Here is a 14892-nt window from a genome sequence, read left to right on the forward strand (position 1 = left end):
TCTCAACAACTTCTCCTGTGACACACACTTCAAATTATAGACATCATCATCAAATTCAACTTTGGCCACAGTGAGAAAGCACAGCAGTTTTTCAAGAGATTCTACATGCGTGTTCTCAGCGTGAGCTTTGATGAGCGGTACGGCGTGAGGACTTTATTAAGCAAGCCCTTTGTATCAAAACAATCTGGTTAAAATTTTGAGAAGTGAGAAGACATGCGCAAGGCTGTTATATTTTAGGAAGCATTTTTCAAAAGCTCAGGCTTTGTTGCTGTTCTCGTGAAAGTCAGGGCCCAACCTGCAGTACAGAAGTCAAAGTGAGCCCATGCAATGGTTCCATGAGGTTTGTGCTGAGAGAATGGAGAGCATTTAAGTGATTTCAAGCGCTGGGCTAAGAGGTGGTGTCTCCTACAACTGACAGAGCCAAGCGTTACAGGTCAGAAATCATCGATATTTCTGTGACTTACAAGGGAGACTCCAAACTTTGTATCTGCCCTTCAACATTGTACACCATGTACACAAAAAAGCACTCTACAGATCAAAACTATAAAACTGAAATATGTGGAAATTAATGTAGGAACAAATGCAGAAAAAGGAACGTCTTAAAGCCAATCACAAACTGATTGTACTAGGACTACATTAGAATGCAATGCCTCCATATAAACTTAATGTGTTTTCCACAATGAATTTTAACACTGTATACATCTGCTTTTTATTAACGTTGATTCTAGCAAAGCTAAGTGAGATGAAAATGATCTCTGTAGGGTTAGTAAACACTAATTTTGGACAGTTGAAGTCAAACTGAAACACTACAGGAAAAAATTAACTAACTTCTTATCAAAACAAGACTAAGATCAAGAAAGCAAAGTTCAAATTTTCAAATATATGCCACGATTCACTACAACTATGTCAGACTTCTGAGGCTGCAATGATTTTAGGACCATATGGTCGCTACCTTATTGAAACATCAGAACTATGCAGAAGTTTTACAAGCAGATGATGAAATTATTTGTAATAGACTAACATAATTAACAACAAAACAACTTTCCACTAGAACGTATTTGCATACTTTAACTCCTTGTGAAGTGTAAAGGGAGTATCCTCTCTAAATATCATCTGTTTTCCCATGCTGAGAAAAAAAATAATAAAGTTGTATTTGGCAAGTTATAATGTATTAACTTGCACTTCAATTTTCATTGACTGGAAACAAATAGCAATTACCAAGCTTTTAAAACGGTTCATCCACAAGTTAGTTTGATACACAAGGGTAAATATTCCCACCACCCACTCCAAAACCAGCCTTTCAAAGCATTTTCCAAAACCAAAACAAGCTCCAGACACTAGGAAAAAAGTGGGAAGAGAACTTCCAACTTCATACATTTGATTGTACAATTTAATAATGGAGTTACCAGATCATGGTAAACAGCTAAACTCCTATTAACAAATATTAGTATGCAGTTCTTGTAAAATGAATAAACTGAATACATTATATTCTAATTGTGCCAGATTACTGGCAAGAAACTATCTGGATTAAAAGTATTTCCTTTCAGACCTCAGTAATTACAATGGGGAAAAATGTTTTGGTTTTATTTGATAAGATTTTGGAAATTATTCTGAATTAAGAGCAAGTTTCACATTAACAAAAAGCACAGGCATTAAGTCAACTACCCAAAAAAGGGGATGGGGGCGGGGGACAATCTATAAGCAAGAAGAAATCTGTCCAAGCTAGCAAGATACAAAACTCTCAATAAAGACTATTATTCTGAAAGCAAATAGACCAAAATCAAAATTAAATTCTGCCACTCAGGCAAAAACTTTACACTTAGTACTTAAATAATCTAATTCCCATCTGTATTACAGAAACCAACAAGTGTTTAAAGACAGAAAAATCACCCTTGAGACTTTACAGTCTAAAGGAGAGTTCTTTTCTTAATGTATTTATATCTATTAAGAGACAAGCACACGATGTACAAGATGACAAGTGAAACAAGATGACAAGTTTTTCTTCTTTTACTGGAAATGGCTCTGGAGTTTAAGTCTAACTCTCCAAGAACACAGCTGGACCCTGGGTTCACTACTAGCTAATAAAACTGTCAGCCAGGCATCTGCGAGGAAACACCCAGGTCACGGATCACTATTCAGAAGACAAGGCTCGAGGCTATGGCATTCAGCATAAAGGCACTGAAGTTAGTTTAGGAGCTTAGTACTGTATTTGCCAAGAATGACAGCAAGACAACCCCACACGTTTACTACCTCGCTGGTATCGCTGCGGAAAAAAGACAAATTCCTGCATTGCTTTAACAGTGGAGATCCAAGGATGCGCAGCTTAATTCCAAAGTGCTGTTAACAAGGAAATGTTATCCCGTATTAATTTTACTTGTTGACCTATACATGCTTTGTATTATCTCACCATTTTTTAACGTGATTTGGTACGCTGGATCCTATTGAATTAACTTCTGAATGTATAGTCAAAATCGACAATGCATTTGTTCATTTTGAACAAGTCACTTTAGCAATCCCCACTTCTGGTTAGAGCAACTTTCCTTTCAAGTGTGCATGGGGAAAAAAATAAAAAAGAGGAACGGTCTGGTCAAACACAGTTTAGAAGCACTTACAGGGTAAATCCAAACCCACATGTTCCAAGTTCCTGTGAAACTAAGTCTTCTCTTCAGTCTCAGAGCATCAAGTTTTCCATTCCTCCTGCTACAAAGCCTCCCAAACACTCTCAAGAGTTACCCACACCTTTCATGCTTCCCACCTTACAAGTCCTCTCAATCATTCCAAGGCCATCACCCCCCACCATATAGTTCACACCACAGGACAAGTGTAGACCCTCAAAAAATCACTGTTCCACCCAATCTGGTCACCCATTTTCTCCACTCCTGAAAAAAAAAAAAAAACAGTGTTCCAACAGCTCAAACTAAACGGTTACACAGAGCTGTTGGAGCGAGCTAGACTGGAGGACTAGGCTCAAATTCAGAAGACTGCAAGCCAGTAATTCCACCTGGCCTCAAAGAGCTGAGATTTATGGCCCTCACTCTTGGACAGGTAGCAGACATGGCTCTATTGAGTAGGACAAAACCAAAATATATCTTCCATCCCAAAACCTGTTGTTGTGCATACCCCACTGCTGCTACCCTTCTTTCCGAGGTCCGAGAATCCACATTGGCAAGAGCTAATTATAAAAAACACCCAACAGAAGCAAAAGGCAGCAAGCAAGAAGTGTAGACAGAAGGACATGGACAAAGGAAATTTATCTATTATATAAAGCAAGCTCTTGCATTCAAGCACTAAGTTGATTTACAATACGGTAGTAACCAGAGTAAGGTTCAAAGTTTTGGCATTAGTCGCCTGTCACCATGTTAGGCAAACTTAGGAGCTTCTCTTTCAATGGCCATGCTCATAACACCTTACCCTTATGAACTCAGAACAGTGGTTGCACTCGAGGCAGAGCACTTAGATTAACACCCAGGAACAGGCAATTCCCAAGACAACCACACCTACTGCTTTCCATGCCTTCCTTCACAAACTGTAACCTGCGTGGTTTCCTGCTCTCCTTACTCACTATCACCCTACTCGTGTGGTAAAACCTGATGAAAATACTGGCAATTTGGGAATTTAAAAAAAAAAAAAAAAAGGCAGCAAAGGCAAATCATATTTACCAAAATCATGCACTGAAATCATGTACAATTAATTAACTCAGTTTTGTTAATGCACAAAACTTGGAACTAATTTGACATTAGTCAAATTAGGCTGTAGACATCTGAAATTTATGCATTATGATCACCTCAACGCCACAAATTCAGGAAGATTGCAATTTACTCATTTTGCAGAGTATTTTATGAAGATATGCAGATATCTTAAAAATACGCAAAACCAACTTTGGTGCAGCATTTCTAGAAGACACAGCAAACAATCCCAAGAGAACTGTTAACTGAGATACTGACTAGTATCTGATGAAAGGCATAAAGAGAAGCCCTTTAAGTGCACAGAAAGGAAGATGTAATGGAATGGTTTCTCACTTGCTTCAGCAGGTACACCTAGTCCTGCAGAAATGAACAGCTCTGACACAGCATCCTTTGTTAAAAGCAGCCAAACCTCTGGCCCTAACCTGGCACTGCCCTTTAATTTAGGAAAGGGGCACTGTACTGGAATCTTTAGATTCCATCAAACCATCTCACAGCTACTAACCTCTGACAGCAGGGATTTAGAGGATCATATCCACAATCTAATCTGGTCATTTTACTTACTGTAAAATCATGTTAAATTAATACTGCAACCTTATTGAAATAATTGCTGGACACTGATACTGGTAAAGGCCTTTTTCCTCCAACAGATAATTTCCTGATCAATTTGTACACAAGCATTTGCCAACACACAGATTATTACCAAGGATTACCTCCCAGACTCAAATACATCAAGCCAACCCTGACCACATTCCTAAAAGTTGAAACATTTTCTCCAGTTGCTCAAAAAGCTCATGGCTTTCTCCACAACCTGATTTCACTCTTCAGCCAAGCTTTCCCTTCACAGTGTTTCCTTGATGCATAATAGAATTGTTAGGGCTGGAAGGGACCTTAAAGATCATCTCGTTCCAACCCCCCTGCCGTGGGCAGGGACACCTCCCACTAGATCACGTTGCTCAGAGCCCCATCCAGCCTGGCCTTAAAAACTTCCAGGGATGGGGCTTCCACCACCTCTCTGGGTAACCTGTTCCAGTGTCTCACCACCCTCATGGTGAAGAACTTCTTCCTAATGTCCAGTCTGAATCATCCCATCTCTAGTTTTAATCCATTCTCTCTAGTCCTGCCATTACCCAACATCCTACAAAGTCCCTCACCAGCTTTCTTGTAGGCCCCCTTAAGATACTGGTAGGCCACTATAAGGTCTCCTCGGAGCCTTCTTTTCTCCAGACTGAACAACCCCAACTCCCTCAGTCTGTCACTAGCTTCTCTTCAAATACACACCACTGTCAGTCAGCAGCTACCCACAGGACTGTTACACTCTTCGACCATTGGTGCATAGTAAATTGTTTTGCAAGCAGCACAAGCACAAACCACCTATAACAGAAGCAATCGCAATTCCAAGGTATGACAACTGTCAACAGTAGTCCACAGAAACTCCCTGTGCATTTCAGTCAACAAACTACAGTATACAAAGGTACGAGTGCAGAATCCGTACAAACCATTTCACATCTGTAACGCTGCATGCTCCAACAGAAGTCCTGTAAATAGAAGCACTAGGGAGCAGGAACAAGCACGTGTATAATTATGGAAGTGTATTCACATGAAACAAACAGTAGGTATCACTTACAGACCTTATTATTAGTCCCAGATTACAAACCAAGCTGATCAGAAGTTGAAAGTAAACTACAACCTTCTTTTAGAAAGTAAGTTCTGAGTACAAAGCTTTTGCACTTAACCATGTATTTTACACATTTGAAGGCACTATCAGATACTGTTTTAAGTGCTCTTTGATCTTTTCCCTTTCCCTAGCCAATAATTTGTGTCCAGTTTCTCTTTAAAGTCAAAAGCTCATTCAGCTGCCTATGGAAATAAACAGCAACTACAACACACTGTCTTCCTTTAAGTTACATACATTTAAAAATAAAGGTGATCATACTGTAGCTCCTTATTAGAAAGCGGTCACCAACTTATAATCAATTATAGTCTCAAACTGGCATACTTTAACGGCTATCAGATAAATACATTTACTTACAGAGGAGAGTTAAAATTCACAAATGGAAAAAAAAAGAAAGACTGAAATGACCAGTATAGCATGATGCGCAGCAGTGTATTACCACAGCATACAAAATGCTTTAAAGCTGCTGAACCAGATCAGCCACACAGCAGCCAATATGTGCATCATCCTGTTCACACTAATGACTCACACTCACAGCATCAAGCAGGCTTCCCTATATTGAACTACTGCCCAGAGAAGTCACACTGATAAATGCAGCGAAACTGCAGTAGCACAAGGGAGAAATCACTGAGAAGTACTTACTTTAATCCCACTCTTTTTTTTTCCCCATATATATATATATATGCATGTTTGTTTGGGTTTTTACAGGTTTCAAGAAACATTTCACGGTGTGAAACAACAAAAATTTGTAAGTATAGGTTTAAATGGCAGAATATCAAACCGTAAATAACTGCTCAAAATGAGAAGCAGCTCATCCTTAAACTGCAACACAGAAAACATATGAAACAATGTGCAATTTGGGCCAACAGAACATTACTGACATTACCACCAACGAAGAACAAACATTCCATTCAACACAATACCTACACTTAGACAAACCATACTGCTTGTCTAATCCAGATGCACGTGATCTTGGATAGTTCTACAGGCAGTATAACTAGTACCGCCATAAGGGGCACAGGAAGCTGTGCTGGACTACCCTAACAGGCTTTAACTAAGTACACGCTGTAAGAATCTTCAACAGCATTTTCTACACTGGCTGACTGTAAAACAGCCTAAGATTATCAAATGAAGCAAAAAACTAACAACTCCAAAAAAAAAATTCAGACAACAAGAACACATTTAAAATTTTACATGCTCTCAAGAAAAACAAGGTGAAGAACCCACAGTTACTGACCTAGTTTGCATCTACTGCCTGCAACAACAGAAGCTTGACAAATACACTCCCTTCCCTTCTGTAGGGTCAAAGCTTAGAGCAGGTTGACTTTTACTCCAAGAGTACTCAGGCAGCTCATTAATTTTCATTGTTATTCAGAAATGAACTGCACAATCATCTTGCGAGGTTACTACCCAAATATCCATGAACTCTCAACCTGACTTCTGCTAACCAAAGAACAACATGTTTTATCCTGTCCAAAACCAGGGTAATATAACTGAAAGGAACAAGAACAAAATCATTAGTGTGCTTTGAAGAGATAATAAGAAACAAGTTCATCAGCATTTTAATCAATAGAGCCCTTCCTACACAAATGTGAAAACAAGCAGCAGATAAGGTAAAACCAGAACACTGCTTACTTGGTGCTACGCTTACCTAAAAATAAATGCTGCTTTAAGGCTGTTCTGCGTTGTTTTAAATCTGCTCTGCTCAGTGACCTCAAGAATCAAACCTTGAAAGAGTGATCCTCCCGCAAGAGATTCTTATCTGCCCAAGGAGTGATCAATACCTTTCCCATTCACAGTGTTTCCATTGATCTACCTGTAGAGGAAGCTACGCTAACACTACAAATCTTTCCCCTCCCTTCCTCAAGGAAAAACCCGTCTCAAATGAAGATTCAAAGGTACATAGGGTTGTCTTAAGTCCTTTTTCTATGAGAGAGGGAATCTATACTTAAATGGGTCATCAAGTACCAGTCTGATGAAAGTTCCTGCAGACAGCCTTTGAAGTTCACCAGAGCATTTAAATTAATAGAGATCTAAACACAATTTACACTCTCCTCAGCTGAAAGTGCCAGCAAATCTGTAACAGAAATACACAAGTAAAGAACACCACAAAATATTTAAAAAACGAAAAGATCAAGAAAAATATGCTGGCTGAATTTAACTTCCCAACAAATTGAGCTTACACCCAGGGCTGAAGTAGATGGAAGACTTTAGATAAGCTTGAACTATCTTAAAAATTTTTTAACTACAGCTTACTAGTGTTCAACCTCTCCCATCCTTTGTCCTCACCACTGTTTCTACCAATGCTCATCGGATTGCAGGAGGAGAGCTCTAAGCCAGAAGAAAACTAAGTCCCCAAACCAGTCTACAACAAAATCAGATAAGCAACAGTGCAAAAAAAGGGACAAGGAGGGCAAGAACAGCAGAGCAGCAGCAGAAGCTTCACCTGGCTTAAAACTGTCATAGACCAATACCGTGAGTATAAGCTGCTTTAAAAAGAGAAGACTCTTTTACGGTGGTGGGATTTTTCTGTTGTCAAAGAATATCTGCAAGTGTTTGGAATGCCCAAAAAAAACCTTGGTATGTTCAAGAATGTACACATTCTAGATGAATGTTCACAATTTCCCTGAAAACTTTTCCACCATCTTGCCTGTCCCATTACAGTATATTTAATATGACTGTTCTTTAACATTATTTGGATTTCTCATAAAGACTCCAAACTTTAAATAGATCCCACCATTTTAATTAAATCCAAGAAATCTATCAGTATGTCAAAGTAAACTTTAAAAATAGACAAATGGTTAATAAGAAAAGAACAGGACACATGTACATGTGCACATACACAGGTGATCATCTGAAAATAGAGTCTCCTCCCTTCATGATCTTTCTTTAATGTTTTAATAAACATTACGTGTATTTTCAGTCCAAAGTTCTAACATTGCCATTAAAGACTGATATATAAGCTGTGTCTATGTGTATGAATCTAAACTTCAGGATAACTTTAGGATGTACCTTAAAGATGAGTACTGCATGTATGCTGCAACGTACCTTTTCCACAAAATGCTATTGCACACCAAGACAATTCTAAGCCTGAGCCAAGTTTCATAATAACCTACTCTTCTGATTTGAGTACAAGCAATCTGTTTCAAAGCCATAGAACTGAAGCTGTATCACAAGGAACTCTGACATTTCAGAAGTTTGAATAAAAAAGAAATACGTCATTTTGTGTTGTTTGTTAAAAAAACAAAGGCGGGGGGGCGGGGAGGAAGACACATTTTAACAACACTGCAATCTTGGACAGAGTAGTGAAAAAGTAGTGACAATTATATTACTATACTGCTAATATTAAACTTTGGGTTCAAACTTGCTATTCCTACACTAGTTTCTCTGTGCAAGATTTTGGTTACCATCACTGAAAATACTTCAGAAGCTGAAGCAAGCACTGCTTCTAAGCACATAAGCAGATGTACACACAGGCTTTAATTTTCTGCTTTGCTAGTCTGATAAGGCAAACCCTAAAGAATAACAAGCTGAAACAAACTCAGCTAGTCATAATGTGAAACTTCTCTTCAAAGCTGCCCCAAGCTCTTGCATAGCAAGTTTACTTCAATCCATGCCTCGCGGAATATAAGTTGTTGGTTTGTTTTTTTTTTTAAATGAGCTCACAAACAAGAAACATTCTCAGGAACTCTACAAGCTTCTTAACAGAGAGGCCCTACTTAAAAAGTACAAAAAGTCAGAAGGGCCAAAAACAAAAAGGCATAATAAACATAGAACCTCTTCAAAGGGTGCTCTGGAAAAGCCACACTACATGTAAAGTTAAAAAAAGTGAGGAAGAGAGGGTACAGAAGCAACAGAAGTCTCTGAAATGCAAGTAACTGCACCCTGATCCCATAGAACATTTTCAATTCCTGTAAAGCATGTAAAACCGTTAACACAGTATTCTGAATGTTAGGGAAGAAATAAGTTCCATACTTGATAATCAAGACCACATATTTACCTTTTTATGTTTTTATCTCTGCCTGGAAACTACTCTAATACTACAATTCTTCCCCTACACATCACCTACCTTCTCACAATCAAATATCAATGTGGCAATTACCAATGAATTACAGTATTTTTAAATCTATTTAGCATTCAAGAATCATCACCAAAGAACAAGCATGTCATTCATATACATTCAGCAAGGACTGCATGTGCTACTTGTCACCTGAAACCCCAAATGTTAATCCAAAATGCCAACAAGAGATAGTTCTGTAAGAAACTACAATTAAGGCAGGTAGCCTACAAGTACAAGGGTTCCTTTGTGGACATCAGTTTCACAACTAGTTTGTGTAGCAGCAGCCCTTAAGTTTTTCAAAAGTGCTTTACATTTTTCAGTCATTAAACAATTCTTTACACCATGGAAAAAGAATACGTACCATTTGACAGCTAAGTTTTGCACCTCACCATTTTTATCTTCCAGTAATTTCAAAATCATCTTCACCACCTTTCTTTCACTATCATCATCCAGCTTGATAGAATCTTTCTGTAGTTCTGTCATCAAGTCATTAGTAGCCATAAACCTGACAAAAGATAGTCAGATAATTATTGCTAAAAGGATATGGGTTATTCAGAGTGCTCAGGATTCAAAATTCTCAGTTTCCACCATTTATTATCAAATAAATCACATTCAACGTTGGATTACTGTTACCTGTTTTGTGATGCAGTAGCATTTATTTTAGTTGTAGAATAAAAATGAGAAAATTTGTATTTAAAAATGACAATAACTTTTAGTTAGGCCATCATCCTTCTCTGATGAGGACAGATACATATTTTACTTCTGCTGTTTACATTAGATTCCAAATGATTTCCACAAAGTAAACCAGACACTTTCACGGATTTTAAGTAGTCCTTTCATTAGCTATGCTGATGTTGTACAAAATAGGATTTTATTTTTAAAGTTTGTTAAAAAAAAAGCAATCTCTGTTCCGAGTTTATTTTAAAACAACTTTTAAGCAAGAAGAATATAGAGTTTTTTAAACATTCTCCCACAAAATTCATAAAAGCCAAACATTAATGAAGAAGAAATAAAACTGAAGCTACGTTTTGTGTTTTTAATTCCCCTGTGCAGACTAGTTTGTTTATAGTGCAGACAATGGCCAATAAATTTATCCTGCCCTCAATCCAGGGTGACACATTAAAGACCAAGATTAATTCTTGAGAGATCAAGCAAATAAAATCATCTTTCACATCAATTAATTTACTATTCAACAACACTGTCACATCCACCAATACAACAACATACTGAGAAATTACTTTCCAAAAATAATGCTTTTATGTCTTTTGTTGCTTTTCCTTCTGAAGTCTGTTTCCCAATCTGTTCTTCTTTTGTAAGCGTCCTCTCTTCTCAGGAGAGGTAACAGAGATGTATTACTCAATTACGGATCCCATGGGCTTTGGTACCAATCCCAAACCCCATTCAAAGCTCCAGATAAAACTGGTCTATAATTAAACAGTTAAGGTTGACATTGGGACTTCAGGAACATCAGCCTCAAGCAGACATCACTTGAGCTCAGGTCATACTTGCAAAGTTACCTTTACAGCCTGACATGCTAAATACTTTTTTACTGAAAATTAAAGCCACGACTCTGCATAATCGTAATATGCATCACAAATGCCAGATGCCTGCCCTCACAGAATGGACCCCAACTTGTCCTGTCTTTTAATACAGTAATTCCAGTTTAATAATCTCAAGGTGTTTCTAAGATAAGACTTCAGTCATTTTTATTTCACTTCAACAGTCCCTCTGAAACAAGCCTGTAATCTGACAGAAGCCAGATATGTGCACAAACAGACAATGAATGCGAATGGCACCAACTTTTAAGCACAGCAAGGAAAAAACTACTTGGTAAGTTAATGTAATGGACAGACAGAATGGGAATAAAGATATACACAGTCACACAATACTAGAACATTCAAAAAGTGCCTCTGTATTACTGCTATATTTACGTCCTTTTCTAAAGCCTTCTTAATAGCCTCCCCTCACTTCCTTGGTCAATAGCTCCCATTTCCCAGCCTTATGAATCCACATGCACTCATCACCTACTTGTGACACGTCCCTAAACTAAGCAGAGCTTGGGCATCTTCGGTGGCACTCAACTACAACTGAGGAGTCCTCCTGGCAAACTCCTCCACTAAAAAAAAAACCCTACCCAAACCCCACAATGGTGTGGGGAGGCCTGGCGACTTCAGTTTAAAGTAGCTGGTATTTAGAAACATGGCTTCAAGTAGTTTAGATGTGGCCTTTAGTCACAACTGATCCCACCTCAGGCACATTAAACCTTACCCAGCACGAAGCAGCAGCATGTCAGCAGTTCCTCATACCTTGTACTAGGAGTAGTCATTCTCCTTCTCCAGTGAGGACACTACTTCTCCCAGAATCATATAGTAAATTGCCACTTTACGTTACTGCCCATTTTAGAATTTAAGCGCGAGTTTCTGGACAATTTGCATTGGACAAGTCAGTTTATCCAAAAAATGGAGGATTAAATGTTACAGGAAAGTGTTTACTCAAACTGTGGTTTATAACTCATCTCCCTGATATCAACAGGTTAACTACACAGTCCCTCTTCAAAGGTATATGATCTAAGAATAAATGCGCTTACAATTACCAGCGCTAAATACTATTTTAACCGTTACGCGAATACACGATACACAAAGTTTCATAAAACGTGTTACTGCATAACAGCCAGTTTGTAAAGGTCTATCATCACTCATTTTTATGGTTTGTAAAGGCAGATTTTAATCCATGCTAAGAAAAAAAAATTAATATTTGGGAATTCCAAAGTTGTTCAAAGCTCCTAGAACAGGTAATTTCTGAAGTGTCCTCTCCTACAGCAACCACAAAGCAAGTTTAACTACATGCAACTGGGGAAAAAAAGTGCTTGTTAACAACTGCATTTGACAGGTGTGACCTACACCTTTTATGCAGAAAGTTTTAAACTCATCAAAATGGGTATTTAGTCGCAAATCAACTAGAATTTTTTGTAGGTCATCCTCACCATAAGCACAAAATGCAAAGCTCACTTAACTACAGAAACAAATTAATGTGATATAAGTAGAAAAAAATCTTCAGTAACATTCAGAAGAACAAATGTCTGAATCTATTTTTAGTACAATTTAAATAAAGCAGGGGATTCTGGACCATCTCTTTTTAAATCAATCAATATTTTTTTCTACTTCCAAAATTTCTAGCCTAAATTTTCCAGGTAATATCATGTTACTAAAATCTGAAAGAAACTGACATGAAAAAACCATAAATTTATTGCATGTGTGTCCAGTGCTACAACGGTTTGTCAAAAGCAAACAAGATTATTCCAAATCCAACTTTCTGGTTATTTAATTATCACCTCTGTTTTCCTTTAGATTTTAATATATTAACAAGAGACTTGTTTGGATGTCAAGATGTTCTTTAACTATAAACTAAGCACTGTTATGCTGGAGCAAAGCAACAAAACCCAAGCACATTTTATGCCTTTTCCCTGTCTGTATTCATGTACCCTCTTTGACAAATAAAGGCTTCAAAAGTGAATTTCTGGTTGCACACCATACAAAGAAAGGCAATTATTTTTAACCTAATGCTTTACTAGAACTATTGTGTAAATGTTATCACCTCTGGTGTTTTTTAATAGCTTACTTATACCATTTCATTTTCTGATATCCAAATGCTTGCATTTTCTCTGCTATTCGTTTATTACGAAGCAAGCAAATCATCCAATAAAAAGTAGTGATTTTGTGACAGATCTTAAGTTCAAAATTACATATACTAGTCCTTTCCCCATCAGACTTATCTGGACTTCTCTCTCTGGATCCACTGACTTTTAGAGGCAGTACCAAATTATGCGAGGAGCACAAAACCCCTCTTGTCTACAAGCTGCAGCATCCTGCAAGCATGTGAGCTTAGGATGTTCTGGGTGTCCCTCCCTGCTCCTATTCGCAGGATCACAGGATCCGTATTTTTTTGGAGGTTGGGAAGGGACCCAGGGAGGTCATCTCAAAGCCGGCAGGTTGCTCGGGGCTTCGTCCGTTCGGCTTCTGAGCATCTGCGAGGATGGAAAACTGCACCGCCGACCTCCTCCCCCGCCTTCAGCCCCCCGCAGCTCAGCAAGCCCGAGGGCCGCTCAGCTCCTCCCGGCTGCCTGCGATCTCTGCCCGCGACGCGGGGAGGCCGCGGCTTCCCCTGCCCCGTCCTTCACGGGCGGCGGCGAGAAGAGCCGCTCCCCTCCCGCCAACTTTCTTCCCGGGGTGGCGGCCGATTCGCGCCCAGCCCCGCAGGGGCGGCCCGGGGGAGAGGCCCTCTCCCACCCCAAGAGGCACCGAGGCGGGCTCGCAGCACCGGGCCCCGCTCGGCCCCGCCGCCCTGTCGGCCGCGGCGCCAGGCCCGAGCCCGGCGCGGAGGCGGCGGTGGGGGCAGGGCAGGGCGGCGCGGGGCCTGCGGGCGCGGCGCGGCGGCGCGAGGGCCCGGGCCGGCGGCCGAGGTGCTGCGGGGTTGTGGGGGGGATGCGGCAGCGGCTCCCACCTGAAGTCCTTGTCGCTGGATGTCATTTTCTCCAGCAGGTTGGAGATGTGGTACGAGGCGCTCGCCATGTTGACGGACCCGGCCGGGGCGGGGGGGCAGGAGAGGAGGAGGAGAGAAGGAGAAGGAGGAGGAGGAGGAGGCGGCGGCGGCGTCTTCCCGGCCTCGCCGGCTCCACTTCGCCCGCTGCTGGGGACGGCGCTCGGGCGGGGCGAACCGGAGCCGGGGACGGCGGCAGGAGCGGGCGGGGGGAGGCGGGGGCTCCGCCGCCTCCTGCGGCTGCGGCTGACACGGCGGGAGGGGCGGGGCGGGCCGCCCGCGCGCGGCGCCGGGTCAAAGGTCCCCCCTCCCCTACTCGCGTTGCTTGATTGGCTCCGCCGGCGGGCGGGAGGTGTCCGCCGCCGTGTGACGCCAGATCGTACGTGGCGCAGAGCGTGCGCGGGAAGTTTAGGCCGCCGTTGGAGTGTGGCGCGGGGGGTGGGGGGAGAAACGGCGGCGAGGACGGAGGGGGACTACACTTCGCGGCGTGCATCGCGCCCGCGCGGCGCCCGGGGGCTATTGGCGGTGCATGCTGGGAGTTGTAGTTCAGGGGGTGCGGCAGGGCCTGGGCGGCGCGTTACCCGCCGGGAGGTGGAGCCTCGTTTTGGTGCCGGGCTGGGGCGCTGCGGGGGGTGGGGTGGTGGTTGGCGTCCGTTAGCGTCCCCGAGGGCCCGGCCCGGCTCGCGTGGAGGGATAGCCCGCTGAAAGGCGGCCTTACATAAACTTCTCCCACTTGTTCTCCACAGCAAAAGGGGTTATCGAGGCTCTGAGCGCCAGTCGGTCGGGCACGGGGCACGGTGCTTTGTGTTCGGTGGCCGTTACAAACCCACGGCCTCTCCTGGCCTTAGGGATGCTGCAGGGTTCTCTTCCAGGCCCTCTCATAGGTACGCAATGGCTCCCGTCGTAGCTGTGCACGTACTGGAAACAATCTGGCAGAA

General features: G+C 41.4%; 1 protein-coding gene across 2 annotated transcripts in view; it reads right to left on the bottom strand.

Moving 5' to 3' along the window:
* Positions 1–14214, bottom strand: part of CAND1 (cullin associated and neddylation dissociated 1) — a 29051-nt gene extending 14837 nt beyond the window's left edge. The window contains exons 1-2 of one of the 2 annotated variants that reach the window (XM_054206401.1): positions 13919–14214; positions 9780–9923 (exon numbers count right to left, since the gene is read on the bottom strand). In XM_054206401.1, coding sequence (XP_054062376.1) covers positions 9780–9923; positions 13919–13986 — 212 coding nt within the window. In that variant the 5' untranslated portion in view covers positions 13987–14214. Of the gene's footprint in view, positions 1–9779; positions 9924–13918 lie in introns of those variants that run through there. The other variant, XM_054206411.1, reaches the window with a different exon arrangement.
* Positions 14215–14892: the final 678 nt, after the last annotated feature.

The sequence above is a fragment of the Rissa tridactyla genome, chromosome 1 (genome assembly GCF_028500815.1).
Source record: "Rissa tridactyla isolate bRisTri1 chromosome 1, bRisTri1.patW.cur.20221130, whole genome shotgun sequence".
Classification (NCBI taxonomy): Eukaryota; Metazoa; Chordata; class Aves; order Charadriiformes; family Laridae; genus Rissa; species Rissa tridactyla.